At 46.5% G+C, this 14,475-nt stretch overlaps 1 protein-coding gene across 1 annotated transcript in view; it reads left to right on the top strand.

The window, feature by feature from the left end:
* The window catches only part of LOC129830028 (protein piccolo-like), a 59,987-nt gene that overhangs the window by 10,520 nt on the left and 34,992 nt on the right, over positions 1-14,475 (top strand). The window contains exons 16-22 of the mRNA XM_055892174.1: positions 431-532; positions 762-870; positions 2,220-2,350; positions 4,336-4,419; positions 9,266-9,332; positions 9,584-9,635; positions 9,887-9,969. Of these exons, the coding sequence (XP_055748149.1) occupies positions 431-532; positions 762-870; positions 2,220-2,350; positions 4,336-4,419; positions 9,266-9,332; positions 9,584-9,635; positions 9,887-9,969 (628 nt within the window). The remainder of the gene's footprint in view (positions 1-430; positions 533-761; positions 871-2,219; positions 2,351-4,335; positions 4,420-9,265; positions 9,333-9,583; positions 9,636-9,886; positions 9,970-14,475) is intronic.

Below are 14,475 nucleotides of genomic sequence, written 5' to 3'. Positions count from 1 at the left end.
GTATATATTTTTTTACTTTGCTAAGCACCACAGCCTAATGGGGTATTTGTTTTAGCTCTAGATTGCAGGAAATAGCAGTTACAGGTGTTTAAAAACTACCTGGCCAGCCAGCCTTTCTAGAGAGAGCATTGCATTGTGGGTTTTGTATTCCACTTGAGCTTTGCGGATTTCCACAACCATTTTTGTGTTGCTCCCTAACTTATAACGGCGAAATGCAGAAACAAATTGCATATTTGCGTTATTTAACAATGTAAATCAGAGGAATTAGTGGTTTTGAGTGAGTTATTCCTTGAATATTAAACAGTATTGGTGTTCCAACACACAGCAAATGTCTTCCAACCACCATGAATACCAATGTATTTGCGCTATTTGATTGCATTGCCTGAGAAATGTTAGGAAGTGAGACTGACATAATGTCATATCCAAACAGGCTCTTGTTCCCGAGAGTCAGATGTCCCCCGACGCTGACGTGGAGAGAGAGAGGGACAGTGTCCCCTGTCTGCTACCCCCTCGCCCCTCTGGACCCTTACAGGTGACTGATAACTAGCTAGTTACTTCCCAGTGGTTATCTGAGTTAGCAAGAAATCATTGCTGGTGTGGAGTATTTAATGCCACGTAAAGCTTGGCACAGTGTACTACTGTAAGTTGACAAAGACTGCAGAACACCAGTTAGTAAATATCATTGGTGGCTTGTGTGATATTCTAACTGAGTATGGTCTTATAATGAAATGCACACATACACACACTGCTTGTTATCCCAGATGGTGACTCCAGCCAAGCGGAGGGTGTCTGAGTCCAGCACGTTCATCACCAGCAGCGGAGGAGGGAGGGGGACAGGAGCCAGCCCCTTTAGCGTTGTTATGGCAGCATGTGGGTACCCCCCACAAAAGTATGTAGACACTCCTTCAAATTAGTGGATTCGATTATTTCAGCCACACCCGTAGCTGACAGGTGTATAAAATCGAGCACACAGCCATGCTATCTCCATAGACAAACATTGGCAGCAGAATGGCCCGTACTGAAGAGCTCAGTGACTTTCAACGTGGGACCGTCTTAGGTTGCCATCTTTCCAAGAACACCTGCCCTGCTAACTGTAAGTGCTGTTATTGTGAAGTGGACACGTCTAGGAGCAACAACGGCTCAGCCTCAAAGTGGTAAGCCACACAAGCTCACAGAACGGGATCGCCGAGTGCTGAAGCGCAAAGTGCATAAAAATTGTCTGTCCTCAGTTGCAACACTCACTATCGAGTTCCAAACTGCCTCTGGAAGAAACGTCAGCACAAGAACTGTTCGTCGGGAGCTTCATGAAATGGGTTTCCATGGCCGAGCAGCCGCACACAAGCCTAAGATCACCATGCTCAATGCCAAACGTTGGCTGGAGTCGTGTAAAGCTCGCCGCCATTGTTCTCTGGAGCAGTGAAAATGCGTTCTCTGGAATCACACTTCACCGTCTGGCAGTCTGAATGACAATAAAGGTTTGGTGGATGCCAGGAGAATGCTACCTCCCCGAATGCATTCTGCCAACTGTAAGGTTTGGTGGAGGAGGAATAATGGTCTGCGGCTGTTTTTCATGGTTCGGGCTAGGCCCCTTAGTTCCAGTGAAGGGAAATCTTAACGCTACAGCATACAATGATATTCCAGACAATTCTGTGCTTCCAACTTTGTGGCAAAAGTTTGGGGAAGGCCCTTTCCTGTTTCAGCATGACAATGCCCCCCAGCACAAAGCAAGGTCCATACAGAAATGGTTTGTCAAGATCGGTTTGGAAGAACTTGACTGGCCTGCACAGAGCTCTGACCTCAACCCCATCAAACACCTTTGGTATGAATTGGAACGCCGACTGCGAGCCAGGCCTAATTTCCCGACCTCACTAATGCTCTTGTGGCTGAATGGAAGCAAGTCTCAACAGCAATGTTCCAACATCTAGTGGAAACCCTTCCCAGAAGAGTGGAGGATGTTATAGCAGCAAAGGAGGACCAACTCCATATTAATGCCCATGATTTTGGAATGAGATGTTTGACGATAATGTGTCCACATACTTTTGGCCTATAGTGTATATCTGCCTCAACCTAAATAGAGTGGAATAGAGTAGAATGGAACACTACTTTGTTATTTAGTTTTGTTGAAAGCGATTTGTCTTTTTGCTTTCTCTTTGTTGAATGGTGTGTGTGTCTGTGTGTTTTTAAATGTTGCTCTTCGATGGATTTCCCTCCTACTTTAGCCACTCCCGGAGGCAGCAGGCCCAAAGTGAAGCCGGCTATGGAGCTGGTCAGGTCGTGTGAGAGGCAAGGCCAGTCGGACTTGGGGGAGCTGAGGACGGCCAAACCCTACTACAACAGCAGGAGGGAGCAGGTGCAGAAGGACTTACCATAGAAATGGAGTTACATTTACAGTCATGCATTCATTACAGATATACATATGATATGCCTTAGGAAAGTATTCAGACCCCTTGACTTTTTCCACATTTTGTTACGTTACAGCCTTATTTTAAAATGGATTAATACATGTTTTTCCTCAGCAATCTACACACAATACCCCATAATGGCAAAGCAAAAACAGGCTTTTAGACATTTTAGGAGAAATACCTTATTTACATAAGTATTCAGACCCTTTGCTATGAGACTCGAAATTGAGCTCAGGTGCGTCCTGTTTCCATTGATCATTCTTTAGATGTGTTTACAGCTTGATTGGAGTCCATCTGTGGTAAATTCAATTGATTGGACATGATTTGGAAAGGCACACACCTGTCTATATAAGGTCCCACAGTTGACCAAGTCAACTCCATTGTCCATAGAGTTCGGAGACAGGATTGTGTCGAGGCACAGATCTGGGGAAGGGTACTAAAAAATATCTGTAGCAATGAAGGTTCCCAAGAACACAGTGGTCTCCATCATTCTTAAATGAAAGAAGTTTGGAACCAGCAAGACTCTTCGTAGAGCTGGCCGCCCGGTCAAACTGAGCAATCGGGGGAGAAGGGCCTTGGTCATAGAGGTGACCAAGAACCCGATGGTCACCCTGACAGAGCTCTAGAGTTCCTCTGTGGAGATGGGAGAACCTTCCAGAAGGACAACCATCTCTGCAGCACTTTAAGGTAGAGAGGCCAGACAGAAGCCACTCCTCAGTAAAATGTACATGAAATTCCACTTGGAGTTTGCCAAAGGCACCAAAAGACTCAGACCATGGGAAACAAGATTTTCTGGTCTGATGAAATCAAGATTGAACTTTTTGGCCTGAATGCCAAGCGTCACATCCCTACGTTGAAACCTTGCACCATCCCTACGGTGAATCGTGGTGGCAGCATCATGCTGTGGGGATGTTTTTCAGCAGCATGGACTGGGAGACTTGTCAGGATTGAGGCAAAGATGAACAGAGCAAAGTACGAAGAGATCCTTGATAATCTGCTCCAGATTGCTCAGGACCTCAGACTGGGGTGAAGGTTCACCTTCCAACAGGACAACAACCCTAAGCATACAGCCAAGACATCGCAAGAGGGGCTTTGGGACAAGTCTCTGAATGTCCTTGAGTGGCCCAGCCAGAGCCTGGACTTGAAGCTGATCGAGCATCTCTGGAGCGACCTGAAAATAGCCTTGTAGCAATGCTCCCCATCCAACCCTGGAGAGCTTGAGAGGATCCGCAAACAGCAATGGGAGAAACTCCCCAACGACAGGTGTGCCAAGCTTGTAGGGTCATTCCCAAGAAGACTCAAGGCTGTAATCGCTGCCAAAGGTAATGCAACAAAGTGTTGAGTAAAAGGTTTGAATACTTATGTAAATGTGATATTTCATATTTTTACTTTGTCATTATGGGGTATTTTGTGTAGATTGATGTGGAAAAATAACAATTTAATCAATTTTAGAATAAGGCTGTAACGTAACAAAATCTGGAAAAAGTCAAGGGGTCTGAATACTTTCCGAATGCACTGTATGCTTTGTATTTCATTGTATTTACTGTACTACTCAGTAGTGGCCCAATCCTAACTGGAGATGTGTGTATTTATTTTGTGTAACTGACAGTCAATCTCTCACTGTCAATGGGAGATTTGAGTGAAAATTCCAGATGCACTTTGTCATTACATAGATACTGCAATTCTTATTTCGGGACTAACCCTAACACATCGATACCAATGGGAGACTAAGTGAAAATTCTACTTAAATTTAAGCAAGGATTTGTCCCTTAGAGTAATGTACTTGAGACTAGATGGAAGCTAAACCCTCCTGTAGCATAGGCAGCAGCACTGAGGGGGAAGTCCTAACTTCAACGCCAGTTGAAATATCTCTCGTATATGACAGAGTGGAAGTTAGGATTTGCTCCTTAGAGTTACTTATTTTTTTTCCCAGATGGATGCGGTGGTTGCTCTATCACAGAGCAAAGCTACCAAGCAGGACACCAGTGCTGGACCTGTGGCAGAGAAATACCGCAGGGTTGGTCTGGTCTTTCTCCTAACTGATAGTTGTGGTAGTACAACGGATAGCAGTTTTTCATTGATAATCGTACTAGTAGCTGTAGCAATAGTAGTAGTAAGTAAGTTCTAGGGAGCCTTCTCTGTGCCAGAAAGGCTCCTGTCCTCTGGGCCAATCTCCTGTTTCTGTAGCGTGCATCAGCTTTATGTACAAGTACACCGCCTGGACAGTACGCTTATAATAGTAGTGACATTACGCTATTCCAACAATAGTAATATTGGAGTAATTATTAGTTAGCCGGCAATTACCGGCTTTTGGCCCCCAAAAAATAAATGAAAAGCCGACAAATAGAACTGTTGCCGGCCAAAATGACTGGGAGGAAGAAAATCCCATTGCAAAATAATGCTTTTTATTCATTAATGGAAATCGATACACCGTGATCCATTGGATGCTAAAGAAATGAGCGCATGGAAGTCATAGCCTATAGGCCAATGGAGCATTAGTTCTGTAACTTTAATTGCTCTTTCATACTGAGGATTGGTGATTATCAAAAGGGAGATTGTTGGATTTTTTTAACGTCCTGACCAGAGTTCGTATGTGTTTTGCTTGTTTAGTGTTGGTCAGGACGTGAGCTGGGTGGGAATTCTATGTTGTGTGTCTAGTTTGTCTTTTTCTATGTTGGGTTAAATGTGTTGCCTGATATGGTTCTCAATTAGAGGCAGGTGTTTGACGTTTCCTCTGATTGAGAACCATATTAAGGTAGGCTGTTCTCACTGTTTGTTTGTGGGTGATTGTTCCTGTGTCAGTGTTGGTGCTACACGGGACTGTGACGGTTAGTGTGTTTTGTCAGTTTGTATAGTGTCTTGTTTTGTTTAATTAAATTCATTATGTCTAATTACCACGCTGCACATTGGTCCTCTGATCCTTCTCGCCTCTCCTCGTCCGAGGAGGAGGAAGAGCTAGACTGCCTTTACAGAATCATCCACCAAACAAGGATCAAGCAGCGTGGCAACGGGCAGCAGCGACAGCAGCAGCGGTACCAGGAGGAATGGTCATGGGATCAAATATTGAACGGAGAAGGACCTTGGGCTAAGGTTGGAGAATATCGCCGCTCTCGGGAAGAGATGGAGGCAGCTAAAGCCCAGGAGCGGTGGTATGAGGAGGCAGCAGGAAGCCCTGGAAGCCCGTGAAGAAACCCCAAAAATTTCTTGGGGGGGGGGGGGGGGGGGGGGGCTAAAGGGTATTGTGGCGAAGGTAGGTAGGAAACCTGCGCCCACTTCCCATGCTTACCGTGGAGAGCGGGAGTACGGGCAGACACTGTGTTATGCTGAAGAGCGCACGGTGTCTCCTGTACGGGTGCATAGCCCGGTGCGGGTTATTCCACCTCCCCGCACTGGGCGGGCTAGATTGAGCATTGAGCCAAGTGCCATGAAGCCGGCTCTACATATCTGGCCTCCAGTACGTCTCCTCGGGCCGGTGTACATGGCACCAGCCTTACGCATGGTGTCCCCGGTTCGCCAACACAGCCCAGTGCGGGTTATTCCACCTCCCCACACTGGACGGGCTACGGGGAGCATGCAACCAGGTAAGGTTGGGCAGGCTCAGTGCTCAAGGGAGCCAGTACGCCTGCACGGTCCGGTATATCCGGCGCCACCTTCCCGCCCCAGCCCAGTACCACCAGTGCCAACACCATGCACCAGGCTTCCTGTGCGTCTCCAGAGCCCTGTTCCTCCTCCATGCACTAGCCCTATGGTGCGTGTCTCCAGCCCGGTACCACCAGTTCCGGCACCACGCACCAAGCCTCCTGTGCGTCTCCAGAGCCCTGTACGCACTGTTCCTTCTCTCCGCACTCGCCCTGAGGTGCGTGCCCTCAGCCCGGTACCACCAGTGCCGGTACCACGCACCAGGCCTATAGTGCTCTTTGAGAGTCCAGTGTGCCCTGTTCCTGCTCCCCGCACTAGCCTTGAGGTGCGTGTCTCCAGTCCGGTACCACCAGTTCCGGCACCACGCACCAGGCCTACTGTGCGCCTCAGCAGGTCAGAGTTGGCCGTCTGCCCAACGCCGCCTGCACTGCTTGTCTGTCCAGCGCCGTCTGAGCTGCCTGCCTGCCCAGCGCCGTCTGAACTGCCTGCACTGCTCGTCTGCTCAACGCCGCCTGCACTGCTCGTCTGCCCAGCGCCGTCTGAGCTGCCTGCACTGCTCGTCTGCCCAGCACCGTCTGAGCTGCCTGCCTGCCCAGCGCCGTCTGAGCCATTCGTCTGCCCAGCGCCGTCTGAGCCATCCGTCTGCCCAGCGCCGTCTGAGCCATCCGTCTGCCCAGCTCCGTCTGCCCAGCGCCGTCTGAGCCATCCGTCTGCCCAGCGCCGTCTGAGCTATCCGTCTGCCACGAGCCTTCAGAGCCGCCCGTCTGTCCCGAGCCATTAGAGCCGCCCGCCAGTCAGGAGCCGCTAGAGCCGTCCGTCAGTCAGGAGCCGCCAGAGCCGCCAGCCAGTCAGGAGCCGCCAGAGCCGCCAGCCAGTCAGAAGCCGCCAGAGCTGCCAGCCAGTCAGGAGCCGCCAGAGCCGCCAGCCAGTCAGGAGCCGCCAGAGCCGCCAGCCAGTCAGGAGCCGCCAGAGCCGCCAGCCAGTCAGGAGCCGCCAGCCAGTCAGGAGCTGCCAGACCTGCCCTCCAGTCATGAGCTGCCCTCCAGTCATGAGCTGACCTCCAGACATGAGCTGCCCTCCAGTCATGAGCTGCCATTCAGTCCGGAGCTGCCATTCGTCCTGAGCTACCTCTCTGTCCTGAGCTACCTCTCTGTCCTGAGCTACCTCTCTGTCCTGAGCTACCTCCTAAATCATGTGGGGGCCTTGGGGAGGATTCTTAGGCCAAGGTCGTGGGTGAGGGTCGCCACTCAAAGGACGCTAAGGAGGGGGACAAAGACAGTGGTGGAGTGGTGTCCTCGTCCACCGCCGGAGCCGCCACCACGGACAGATGCCCACCCAGACCCTCCCTTTGAGTTTTAGGGGTGCGTTCGGAGTCCGCACATCGGGGGGGGGGGGGGGGGGGTACTGTAACGTCCTGACCAGAGTTCGTATGTGTTTTGCTTGTTTAGTGTTGGTCAGGACGTGAGCTGGGTGGGAATTCTATGTTGTGTGTCTAGTTTGTCTGTTTCTATGTTGGGTTAAATGTGTTGCCTGATATGGTTCTCAATTAGAGGCAGGTGTTTGACGTTTCCTCTGATTGAGAACCATATTAAGGTAGGCTGTTCTCACTGTTTGTTTGTGGGTGATTGTTCCTGTGTCAGTGTTGGTGCTACACGGGACTGTGACGGTTAGTGTGTTTTGTCAGTTTGTATAGTGTCTTGTTTTGTTTAATTAAATTCATTATGTCTAATTACCACGCTGCACATTGGTCCTCTGATCCTTCTCGCCTCTCCTCGTCCGAGGATGAGGAAGAGCTAGACTGCCGTTACAGTGAGAGACTATAGATTTAATATATTATCATTTGCCTCACAAGTGGCGCAGCGGTCTAAGGCGTCACTACAGACCTGGGTTCGATCCCAGGCTGTGTCACAACTGGCCGTGACCGGTAGTCCCGTAGGGCTGCGCGCAGCGTCATTAGGGGAAGGTTTTAGGGGAGGGGCTTTACCTGGTTCATCGTGCTCTAGTGACTCCTTGTGGTGGGCCGTGCGCCTTCAGGCTGACCTCGGTAGTCAGTTGAACGGTGTTTCCTCATTGGTGCGGCTGGCTTCTGGGTTAAGCGGGCGGGTTTAAGAATCGCAGTTTGGCGGGTCATGTTTCGGAGGACGCATGACTCGACCATCGCCTCTCCCGAGCTCGTTGGGGAGTTGCAGCGATAAGACCAGATCGCAATTGGATATCACAAAATTGGGGAGAAAAGGGGGTAAAGTGCCCCCCCAAAATATACTATGTATATATAATTTTTTTAATATTCTCATTTGCAGTGGATGTAAAAAATTAAATACTAAATCCTACATTTCTGTGCAGCAGGCGAGGTATTTCTATGCGTGCTCAGGCGCTTGCGCTCCCTCGAAATAATCAGGACAGAGAAACAAGACACATGCTCATTGCTTACATGGAGCACTCCAAACAAACAAAAAACAAATCTCGTAAATTATGGTTATGAAATAAACTAAAACTTCTTTCTCACAAGTGTAGGTTTGTGAACTCTGCAAACAACGTTTCCACTCAGAGAATGAGAACAATACATGACTGTAATTAATATATGCACTAACAGAAATGTATATAACCAAATGATGGGTACATTTACTACTGGTGACATGTAATGGGGAATTGATATCAAAGGGCAAGCGATTCACACAATGAAGCAATGAATGCGCAAGAATTGGCGGAAGACAGCTGAGCCATTCTGGAGAGACTTGCCACCCCTTCTTGTCTTAACATTTTAAATTCTACTCAAGAAAAGTTCTACTCACACCCCCCTCTTTCTAAGTTTAACAGAGATTTGCATCTCTCTCACATTTGGAACCGCTATCAGGTGCGCTGTTTTCCCGCAAATTGCATTTATTGGCTGCTTCCTTACTTGTTCTGTTAAGATGCATTATCATCATCTAAATCAGATTTCTGTCATGCTGAGCACCGTGGGTGGACGCCATAATGAGTTATGCACCCAATGCATATGGGTTCAGTAAATTCCTCAAATGGCCGGTAAATTTAAATCTTCCCGTTCAAGTTGTCCGGCGCCACATTTCCCTAACGAAAACCCTGATAAATAGCTATGGTTGTAGTAGTAGCATATGTAGTGGTAATTATATAGTCTATCATTATTAGTTGTAGCTGACTAACAAGGAGCAGTAGCAGGAGGTAGTAGCAGTAGTTTAATTATTGTACCGGTACTCGTCTTGCAGCACATCCCAGTGGACAAAGTGGTGGAGATGGTCCAAACTGACCAGGAGGAGGAAGAGGAGCTTCTTGGTACAGTTCCTTCACACTTTATATACTGTATACAATGACTGTGATATCTGGTTGTCCTTACTCAATTGAATGCACTGACTATTTAGTCACTATAGATAAGTGTCTGCTTAATGACATGAAATTTAAAAACAAATGTAGATTGGTTGTGACAGTCACTTGGGCATTCACATTTTCTCTGTAATACATCTCCCATAAATGTAATGACTGTAAACACACCGTTTATTTCCCTTTACCCTCATTCCATCTAACAGACAGCAGCATTGTCCCTGACTCCCAGCCTACCATGAAAACAGAGAGAACTATGTAAGTACATGGTCTGTCATTCAAATTACAATTGATTTAAAATCTGATTTTGAATCAGACATATTTACTCATGGAGGAGCTTTTAGACCACGTGTGTGTGTGTGTGTGTGTGTGTGTGTGTGTGTGTGTGTGTGTGTGTGTGTGTGTGTGTGTGTGTGTGTGTGTGTGTGTGTGTGTGTGTGTGTGTGTGTGTGTGTGTGTCTGTGTGTGTGTGTGTGTGTGTGTGTGTGTGTGTGTGTGTGTTCGAACAGATTCTCCCACTGGAGGAAAGTGTCTGTATCTGAGATGCTGCTGCCGGTACAGAGATGCTTCCAGAAGGCACTGCCCAAACCAGGTAATCTTCCCCACGAACTTCCTCCTCCCAATCCCCTACAGTAACCTACAGTTATTTTCACAACATGTACAGGACCTATTTAGTTAAAAAAAGAGTTCAACTTTAAATAAATACTTTTTGAATTAAAAAAATGTTGGTAGGAATACAGTATGTAACTGAATTTAGATTTATGAGTAGGTAGTTAGGTAAGCTTTAGTAATCGCCTTACTAAATCCACACTCATCAAAAGACTCATAACAGCTGCTGCTATTACTGAAATGTCTCATGAGAACCATGCATGCACAGTGTCTCCAATAGACCTTATTCACGTTGCGGCCATTGTTGATTGACCGACTATGTTCAGCTTTTGCGGTGGTGTTCAAATGTAGGCCAAGTCGTTTTTGTACCTCCTTAAAATTATCACAAGTATTGCATCGTACGTAGGCTACATCTTTGAAAACAGAAGTCTTCTTAACCATTTTTTTTTTAACCCAAAATGGATTTCTGTTTTTTCATTGAAAAGTGTTTATTGTTCTCTTGGTCTTCGTCTGAGCTTTTAAACTAAATTGAAAAATATATATATATATTTCTGTATGTGTCAGCACAGGGGACTCTGGATGTGGCTGCGTTATTGATGTCATGTTAATCAGGTCTTTTGATTTGAACTAGGGTTGGGCGATAAAGCCCAAATATAATATTACAGTATTTTATGTTTTTTAATAATAAAAGTTACATATTTGCTTTATCAAATCAAATACATTTTATTGGTCACATACACGTGTTTAGCAGATGTTATTGCGAGTGTAGCGAAATGCTTGTGCTTCTAGCTCCAAAAGTGCAGTAATATATTAGAAGTAATATCTAACAATTACACAACATATACCCAATACACACAAATCTAGTACAGGAGTGGAATTAAGAATATAAAAATATATGGACGAACAATGTCAGAGCGGCATAGAATAAGATACAGTAGAATAGTATACAGTATATACATATGAGATAATGGTAATGGGTAAGGGTAATGCAAGATATGTAAACATTATTAAAGTGACTGGTGTTCCATTCATTAAAGTGGCCAGTGATTTCAAGTCTATGTATATAGGCAGCAGCCTCTATGTGCTGGTGATGGCTATTTAACAGTCTGATGGCCTTGAGATAGAAGCTGTTTTTCAGTCTCTCGGTCCAGCTTTGATGCATCTGTACTGACTTCACCTTCTGGTTGATAGCGGGGTGAACAGGCAGTGGCTCAGGTGGTTGTTGTCCTTGATGATCTTTCTGGCCTTCCTGTGACATTGGGTGCTGTTGGTGACCTGAGGGGCAGGTAGTTTGCCCCCAGTGATGCGTTGGGCAGACCGCACCACCCTCTGGATTGCGGCTGGTGCAGTTGCCGTACCAAGCGGTGATACAGCCTGACAGGATAGTCTCGATTGTGCATCTGTAAAAGTTTGAGGGTTTTAGGTGACAAGCCAAATTTCCTCAGCCTCCTGAGGTTGAAGAGGCGCTGTTATGCCTTCTTCACCATACTGTCTGTGAGTGGACCGTTTCAGTTTGTCAGTGATGTGTATGCCGAGGAACTTGGAGCATTCCACTTTCTGTACTGCAGTCCCGTCGATGTGGATAGGGAGGTGCTCCCTCTGCTGTTTCCTGAAGTCCACAATCATCTCCTTTGTTGACGTTGAGTGAGAGTTTATTTTCCTAGCACCACACTCACAGAGCCCTCACCTCCTCCCTGTAGGCTGTCTCGTCATTGTTGGTAATCAATTCTACTACTGTTGTGTCATCTGCAAACTTGATGATTTGAGTTGGAGGTGTGCTTGGTCATGGGTGAACAGGGACTACAGGAGGGGACTGAGCACGCACTTTGTTTCCTACCTTCACCACCTGGACTTCGCGTCAGGAAGTCCAAGACCCAGTTGCATAGGGCGAGGTTCAGACCCAGGGCCTTGACCTTAATGATGAGCTTGGCGGGTACTATGGTGTTGAACGCTGAGCTATAGTCAATGAACAGCATTCTTACATATGTATTTCTCTTGTCTAGATGGGATAGGGCAGTGTGATGGCGATTGCATCGTCTGTGGATCTATTGGGGCATTAAGCAAATTGAAGTGGGTCTAGGATGACAGTAAGGTAGAGGTGATATGATCCTTGACTAGTCTCTCAAAGCACTTCATGATGACAAAAGTGAGTGCTACGCGGCGATAATCATTTAGTTCAGTGACCTTTGCTTTCTTGGGTACAGGAACATCTTGAAGCATGTGGGGACAGCAGACTGGGATAGGGAGAGATTGAATATGTCTGAGGCAGCTAGGGATGCCATCTGGGCCGTTAGCCTGGTGAAGGTTAACGCACTTAAATGTCTTACTCACATCGGCCACGGAGAAGGCGAGCCCACAGTCCTTGGTAGTGTGCCGCGTCGCTGGCACTATGTTATCCTCAAAGCGGGCATAGAAGGTGTTTAGCTTGTCTGGAAGCAAGACGTTGGTGTCCGCGGCGTGGCTAGTTTTCCTTTTGTAGTCCATGATTGTCTGTAGACCCTGCCACATACGTCTCGTGTCTGAGCTGTTGAATTGCGACTCCACTTTGTCTCTATACTGATGTTTTGCCTGTTTGATTGCCTTGCGGAGGGAATAACTACACTGTTTGTATTCTGCCATATTCCCAGTCACCTTTCCATGGTTAAATGTGGTGGTTCACGCTTTTAGTTTTGCACGAATGCTGCCATCTATCCACGGTTTCTGGTAAGGGTAGGTTTTAATAGTCACAGTGGGTACAACATCTCCTATACACTTCCTGATAAACTCAGTCACCAAATCAGTGTATTCGTCAATGTTATTCTCGGAAGCTACCCGGGAACATATCCTAGTCCGTGTGATCAAAACAATCTTGAAGCGTGGATTCCGATTGGTCAGACCAGCGTTGAATAGTCCTTAGCACGGGGACTTCCTGTTTGATTTTCTGCCTATAGGAAGGGAGGAGCAAAATGGAGTCGTGGTCAGATTTGCCGAAAGGAGGGCTGGGGAGGGCTTTATAGGCATCCTGGAAGTTGGAGTAACAGTGGTCAAGTGTTTTGGCAGCGAGAGTACTACAGTTGATATGTTGATAGAACTACGGCATCCCTTTTCTCAAATGTGCTTTGTTTAAATCCCCAGCTACAATAAATGCAGCCTCAGGATATGTTGTTTCCAGTTTGCATAAAGTCCAGTGGAGTTCTTTGAGGGCTGTCGTGGTATCAGCTTGAGGGGGGATATACACGGCTATAACTATAACCGAAGAGAATTCTCTTGGGATATAATACGGTCGGCATTTGATTGTGAGGTATTCTAGATTGGGTGAACAAAAGTACTTGAGTTCCTGTATGTTATCACAATTACACCATGTCGTTAATCATGAAACATACACCCCCGCCCTTCTTCTTCCCGAAGAGATATCTATTCTTGTCTGCGCGATTGACTAAGAATTCCGCTGGCTGGACCGATTCGGGCAGTATATGCTGAGAGAGCCATGTTTCCATGAAGCAGAATACATTACAATCCCTGATGTCTCTGGAAAGAGACCCGCGCCCTGAGCTCGTCAACTTTATTATCCAGAGACTGAACATTAGCGAGTAATATACTCGGAAGCGGTGGGTGGTGTCCGTGCCTCCTAAATCAGACTAGAAGACCACTCCGAGTACCTTCCCTTCGCCGGCGATGTTTTGGGTCGGCTTCTGGAATCAGTTCAATTGCCCTGGGGGGTGCGAACAAAGGATCTGCTTTGGGAAAGTCGTATTCCTGGTCGTGATGCTGGTAGTGCTGGTGAGTTACCGCTGCTCTGATATCCAATAGTTATTTCTGTATGTAATAACACAAAAACATTTCTGGTCTAACAATGTAAAAAAGAATGCATCAAAATGAGTAGTGTGTGACCCTAGGGGGGTAACACATACATTCTAAGTGATTTCAATGGGTCTTTCTCCATTCTGATTGTTTTATACTGTTCAATTCAACATCAAGCCCCCCGAAAATGCAGCATTTATCAATTTCTGCATTTCCTGCACTCATTTTAGATCATTTCCACACTGCCACGTAGGGTTGCACAATATGGGCAAACAATCTAGGCCTTATTTTTAACCAAATGTTGCAATTTGACTTGCGATTTAGAGCCTACACCATCACTGGTATTATCAGGCTGTTTAGCTAATTATGTTTGTTCTGACTCAGTTAGTTGGCTTGCTAGCTAATAAAAGTACTAACGATTAGAGTTAGTGGCTAATAAAATTTAGGCTCAATTTGCTCAGAAAAAACAACCTAGCTGTTTGCAGATGTAAGAAACACAAACAAATAGTGTAGGGTTGTCCCCGACTAAAAGGAATCTTGATCAACCAAGAGTCATCTGTTCTTTCAACCAATCGATTGGTCTACATTTTTAAACTTGTATTTTTCCATATATTGACACATCCTGTGTGTTTTAATTTCTGACTGAAAAGTTCTATTACCGAAATCCCTTATTTATATATAGGAAAAACATTCCCTCAACCTTTGCGTG

The sequence above is a fragment of the Salvelinus fontinalis genome, chromosome 31, assembly GCF_029448725.1.
Source record: "Salvelinus fontinalis isolate EN_2023a chromosome 31, ASM2944872v1, whole genome shotgun sequence".
Lineage (NCBI taxonomy): Eukaryota > Metazoa > Chordata > Actinopteri > Salmoniformes > Salmonidae > Salvelinus > Salvelinus fontinalis.
Note: the sequence above shows the minus strand (reverse complement) of the source record. Positions and strands in the feature narration are given on the sequence as shown.